Genomic DNA, 5,921 nt, shown 5'->3' with positions numbered 1-5,921 from the left:
CCCAGAAGAAACTTTCCCCTCAAGCTTCCAAACAACCGCTCTGCATTGGGGATTACCCGTCTCATGGCAAGGACGTAATAAGCCCCATGCCTCTACGTGATCGCAAACCGATTTATTCCTCCCACTTCTGCTTAGATCTGTGCGGACTCGTTCATCAACATCAACTGCATGGTTTCGATTCTCTGCCACTGTACTGATCGTCCGTGCATGGCCGGGTGTCCAGGAGGAAATTAACATCCTTTGATCCTTCCTTCTGTCCCATGAAGCATAATAATAATAAATTAACCAGCCCACGCATTAGATTAGAGTCTAGCACAATAAAATAGTCAAAGGCCTGTTATATATAATAGCTACGCACATCACAGTCCTACTTTACCAAATGCATTTTGATTTTGTTTCTGGGTGCGTGAGTAACAATGGAAGGTACTTAGCAAATGCTATTTTGGTTCTCGGGTTACATTACATCTGAGTGGCTGGAGCTTAGGAGCAGCTAGACCGTTCTCCAGAAACTCCTCTCTCTGGGTGTGAGCAGTTTTTGTCCTTGCATTTTTACGCTCTTTAGCTTAACACGCTACTAGTACTAGTATAACTTAACCCAGCAGCACGCTATGAGCTTATGTAGCTCTGTGCACCCCAAGAAATATATTGCTCGCTGGATTTTGGATACCTACCTAAATCTCCACTTGCTGGTTGTTAATTAACTAGCTTAGCAATGGTGGTCTATTGGTGCCATTCGTGGTGCACATCTTATAATTTGCTAGACAGATCTTTTAACTTGATATGTAACTGCCCTGTCCTTGCGTAGTTCTCACTGCAAAAGTCTGACTAAGCTATGTCAAATTTGTCCAGTGGCCCTTAGGACGGTTACCATTTTCTTTATTAGTTTGTGTGTAATTGCTCTCTTTTTTTCTAACTGACAAATTCTGCTTATTTGATGTTTGCCACGACAGCATACGGCTAGTAGCAGCACCTCATGGATACAGATAAGGACATTCTGACTAAGCTTCTGTTAGATGCTCAGGATCAGGATGACAGCATACGGTCAGTAGCAGCAGGCAAACTCAAGCAGCGCCAGGAGCAAGATTTTCCGGACTTCCTCCTATCCTTGTCAGCAGAGCTCTTGAAGGATGCAAGTCCACCCGATTGTAGAAGGCTGGCTGGCATTATCTTTAAGAATTCAGTGGAAGGAAAGTATTCTGAAGATAACAACCGAAATATCAAACGATGGATCAACCTGGATGAACTTATCAAATCCAAGATTAAGGAGTCATTGCTGATAACACTAGGGTCTTCGTCTGCTGAGGCGAGGCACGCGTCGTCACAGATTATTGGCAAGCTTGCATATATTGAGATACCCAGCCGGGATTGGCAAGACCTCATTGACATATTACTGGGCAACATGGCACATCAGGGTGCATCTCCTCCACTGAAGCAAGCAACTCTAGAGGCTCTGGAGTATGTGTTTGAGGAGTTCTTGGGGTTGAAGCAGGATGCAATTGATGGTGTTCTGAATGCTGTCATCCGGGCAATGAACCGGGCAGAGCAAAGTTCGGAAGTCTGTCTTGCAGCTGTTAAAGCTCTACATAATGTTCTTAAGTTCGCCAATTTCGCAAATGAGGATTGCAGAAAACGTGTAATGACAGCAATCTGCAATGCAGCTAAATCCGATGAAGAGGCGATCAAAGAGGGAGCATTTGGCTGCCTTACCGCGATTGTACCAAAATATTATATGGTGCTAGAACCTTACATGGAAACCATACTCAGTCTTACAACTGAAGCTTTGAAAGGAGGTGCGGAAAAAGTTGCACTCCAATGTATCGAGTTCTGGAGTACTATTTGCGAACAAGTGATAAAACTCCGACAAAAAAAGCATTTTGCTCATGTTAGCTCAACTGCAGATTGTCGCTTTATTGAGAAGCCCCTCTGTTCACTTGTTCCAGTTCTGCTAGGAACTCTGTTAAACCAGGAGGGAGATGTTGATGCACTGAACATATTCACGAGTGCTACGACATGCCTAGGCCTCGTCGCTAGAACTATCGGGAATGCAATCGTCCCACTTGCAATGCAGTTTGTCGAGGGTAACATCCAAATGGCAGAGTCGCGGAGTCGCAAGGCAGCTACTTATGCACTAGGTGTTATCCTTGAAGGGCCCTCTATTGATAAACTTGCTCCTGTGGTCGGTTTGTTGGTGGACAGGATGGAAGACCCAAACATTGAGGTAAGAGGCGCCGCTGTATGCACCCTTGGGCGAGTGTTTGAGCTTCTGCATTCTCCAGCTCTTGCAAAAAGATTTTTCACAGATGAAGACTTTCGTCGCATCATGGCTGTGTTGTCTAAGAGTGGTCAAGATGTTCCAGAAGTATCCAAGAAAGTCTGTAGAGCTATATATTTTCTTGCCCGAGGTTATCAGACAATCTCATCTGAGGTAGACCATTCAAAAAAGGAAATCTCATCTGAGCTTTCACCTTTTCTTAGTGGTGTTATCGATGCTCTCCTTTCTGCTTCAGAACTTGATAAGAAGACCCCTTTCGGTACTCGAGCATCTGCATCTGCTTATGAAGCATTGACTGAGGTTGTGAGAGTAAGCAACATACACGATTATAAAGCTTCAATAGCTATCAGAGTCTTAATGCCTCGTATCATGAGAAGATTGAACACCGCGCTTGATGCTGAAGCAATTACATCGAGCGACAAGGGTAACAAATACAATCTTCAGGCGTTGCTGTGCGACCTACTGCTCGTCATAATCCAGAAACTGGGCCAATCACGTGAAGCGGGCATGGTTAAGGAGTATGCTCACTTTGTGTTGGTTCTGTTTTGCCGTGTCTTAACTTGCGACTGTTCTACTGCACGTGATAAAGCAGCGCTTGCCATTGGTGCTCTGGCTCGTGCTGTCGGTCCAAAGTTTGTGGATCTCATGTCTATATTTTTGCAGTATTACAATGTGAATCTATTCTCCCCAATCTATTTAGAGGTGATTGGCAATATCTTTCATGTCTTGGGAGATGAAATCCTGCCATACTGTGATTATATGATGGATGTTCTTTTCGAAGGTCTCTCAGAACAGGCGCTTAAACCTCAAATTTTGGCATGCTTTGGAGAGATTGCTCTTGCTATCGGCAAGGATTTTGAGGAGTACCTGCCGGCTGTTATTCAAAAGCTTAGAGAAGCTGATAACCCAAGATATTATTCCAATATTTTTGATGAGGATAAGGTTGACTACGGTAGTCAGCTTAGACAGGGAATATTCAAGGCTTACTCTGGCATATTGCGGGGTATAAAGGACCCAAAATCTGGTTTGAAGGTAGCAGCGGATCTATTTGAGTTTATTGAAGCTGTCTGCAAGGACGAGAACAGGTGCACATGATGTTCAATGCCTTCTTTTTGGTCGAATTTTCCATACGATTAACATGCCATCATTTTAGTTATTTGCGTTGCTTTTGTTTCTTATATGAGCGACTGTTCCATTATTTGCACATGGCATCATTTTAATTAGTTGCCTTGCTCTTGCTTCTTATTTGGGTGACTGCTCCATATGATTATTTGCACATTGCATCATTCTAATTAGTCGTCTTGCTCTTGTTTCTTAAATATGTGTGACTGCCCTATATGATTATTTGCACATGCGATCATTTTAATTAGTTTCTGCCCGTGTACATAGACCCTAATTGCTCTCCCATAGTGGTTACTCAGCAATGGACTCTATAGTTTCCCTTTTACAACAAATTAGATATTTTTAACAGTGTAGAGAAAGGTGGATATTATTAGCTCGTAAATACATTTCTTTTACACTGCATGATGCGCCATGTCAAGTTTGCATTGCACATTGCGTTACTGGGTACTCACTGTTCAGGTATAGAACAAAAACATGAGGGCTAGAAAAGCCATCTAAGATATCTCTGGTAGATAAAACGCTCACTATCACAAAAAGTTGCATTGTACATATGCGTGAATAATATAAATGGAAATTATTGTCACAAACGATAATACAAAATTAGCGCTTCACAATCAAGATAAGTGAAGAAGGTTGGCAGACCAGGCAATTTAGTACTAATAGTCTGCAAAGAAAAGAACCATGTTCCTGTTTCTCCCAAATAGGAGCATCAATACAGTCAAAATATATTTATGTTGTTGTCCATTACTGACGGAAGAATGTTGATACTCCATTACCATTTCTAGACATCAAGGCTATCGTAATGTGAAATCTTGTCATGTCTCTACCTACGTGTTAGTATAATTGACATTTCTCCCTAGTGCTCTGGAAGATATGATTTTGCAATCAGGGCACCATTGTCATCCACATTTCCTCTTGCAGTTCTGGTACATCCAATTTCTCTCACAGACTGCAAGATACGGAATTCAAAAGGGGCCATGTAAAAAAAAACTTGCGACATCTAATAATACTTGTGTATAGAAATCCTACAAATTTTTAGTCTATTCTTTGTCCTGAAAGTGAGAAACAAAAGTTGTTCACAATGACCTTGAGAAAAATACATCACCCAACTACCTGTAGGAGATGAATGAAACAAGGGTCTGGCGCAAATGTGCCATAACTCTGAATTTCGGCACATGTCCTCTTCTAGTACTGAAAAGAAAAAAAACATTTGACTGAAGCCATAGAAAATAAATACAGTCCAACTAACAACAGTACCTCTAGGGAGCATCTGAAGACATTCAAGTTAAGAAAATGATTCCTGCATGTGGCAAAGAAATATTAGTTTTACACCTTTTTCGTGGGAAAATGTTCTTTGGTAAGAAAATCTGCAAAAAACAAAATACTACTTTATTCATAAGAGGTGCAAATGAGTCAATAAAGAATATACTATTGCCGCGTATTGGGCCGCGCGACTGGGCACGTTTAAATGTCCCCCGCGTCCCAAAAAGCTTTGGGGGCCGTTTTGGGGGACGCGACTGGAGATGCTCTAACTAAGCTGATCAATCAAAAGAAAAAATACATGAGTTGAAACCAGAAAAAACGTGTAGTTTCATTTCAAATGGCTGAATCCATTTTAGAGTGAAACAATAGTGTTAAGACACATAAAGATCATATTAATTAATTTATTGCTTGTCTAAAGCATCTGAAAGTTTGAAATGTCATATAGGCAGGTGCATTTTTACTTGGCTAGTGTATTTTCTGGAGCATGCTTATCTCAGGACTACAAGAAGGAATGACATAAGTTGAAGAAATGTTAGGAGAGTAGATTCCCTTTCAATAGGAAGTAGATTCTGAAAGGCAATATTTAAGAGTAAGATGAGACACTACAAGTTAGTTTCTCATAATAACAACATGCCTGTAAACCCAGCCTGTGATAACCCGACTTGTAATTAAGGAAGGGAAGAGGCACACAAAATTGGATAAGAAATAGGCTAGCAATACTCACATGGGATCTATAGACATATAACTTAGTTGTCTTGCTCTTGTTTCCGTATGATTATTTGCATACACCATCATTTAAATTAGTTGCCTTGCTCTTGTTTCTTATATCAGGGGTCTTATACTATTTATATATAGTTTCATGTTCCTGTTACTTATCAATATGTGCGCCTTTCAGGGGTGCAAGTGTGACATACACTGCAGTTGATGTGTTGTCAGAGTTTGGTTCGACGGTGGAGTCATGGACACATGGACTGATTTCGGAAGTAATGAAGTAGCGTAGTATGAGAACTCGACCTTGTTCTTTTTTGCCACAGACACATCAAAAGGACAGAAACATCTATGTGTGCTCTATTTTGGTGGATTCTGGCAATTGGGTGGACAACCAAACTCATCTAGTCGTTGTTCTGTTCATTTGCTGCTGTTGAATTTGAGAAGATTATGATTAACCCTGATTGGTGCGCTCTTGGAGGTGGTAGAATTAGCTTGTACTGTTAGCATGAACCATATTCCTAGGGTTGTTGTTCAAGTGCATAAGAAACATGTA

General features: G+C 41.2%; 1 protein-coding gene across 1 annotated transcript; it reads left to right on the top strand.

The window, feature by feature from the left end:
* The first annotated feature begins 973 nt into the window (after positions 1-973).
* LOC124695330 (importin subunit beta-1-like) lies at positions 974-5,652 on the top strand. The gene is made up of 2 exons (XM_047228184.1): positions 974-3,357; positions 5,553-5,652. Exons 1-2 carry the CDS (start codon positions 974-976, stop codon positions 5,650-5,652), a joined length of 2,484 nt encoding a protein of 827 aa, XP_047084140.1.
* Positions 5,653-5,921: the final 269 nt, after the last annotated feature.

Source organism: Lolium rigidum, chromosome 3 (assembly GCF_022539505.1).
Source record: "Lolium rigidum isolate FL_2022 chromosome 3, APGP_CSIRO_Lrig_0.1, whole genome shotgun sequence".
Taxonomy (NCBI): Eukaryota; Viridiplantae; Streptophyta; class Magnoliopsida; order Poales; family Poaceae; genus Lolium; species Lolium rigidum.
This window is presented reverse-complemented; position numbering and strand designations above follow the sequence as displayed.

Excerpts from the sequence above, each read along its gene's own strand:
- LOC124695330 (XM_047228184.1), top strand. The coding sequence starts at position 974 with ATGGATACAGATAAGGACATTCTGACTAAGCTTCTGTTAGATGCTCAG. Across the intron at positions 3,358-5,552 it reads GTCTGCAAGGACGAGAACAG|GGGTGCAAGTGTGACATACA; the intron begins GTGCACATGATG and ends TGCGCCTTTCAG.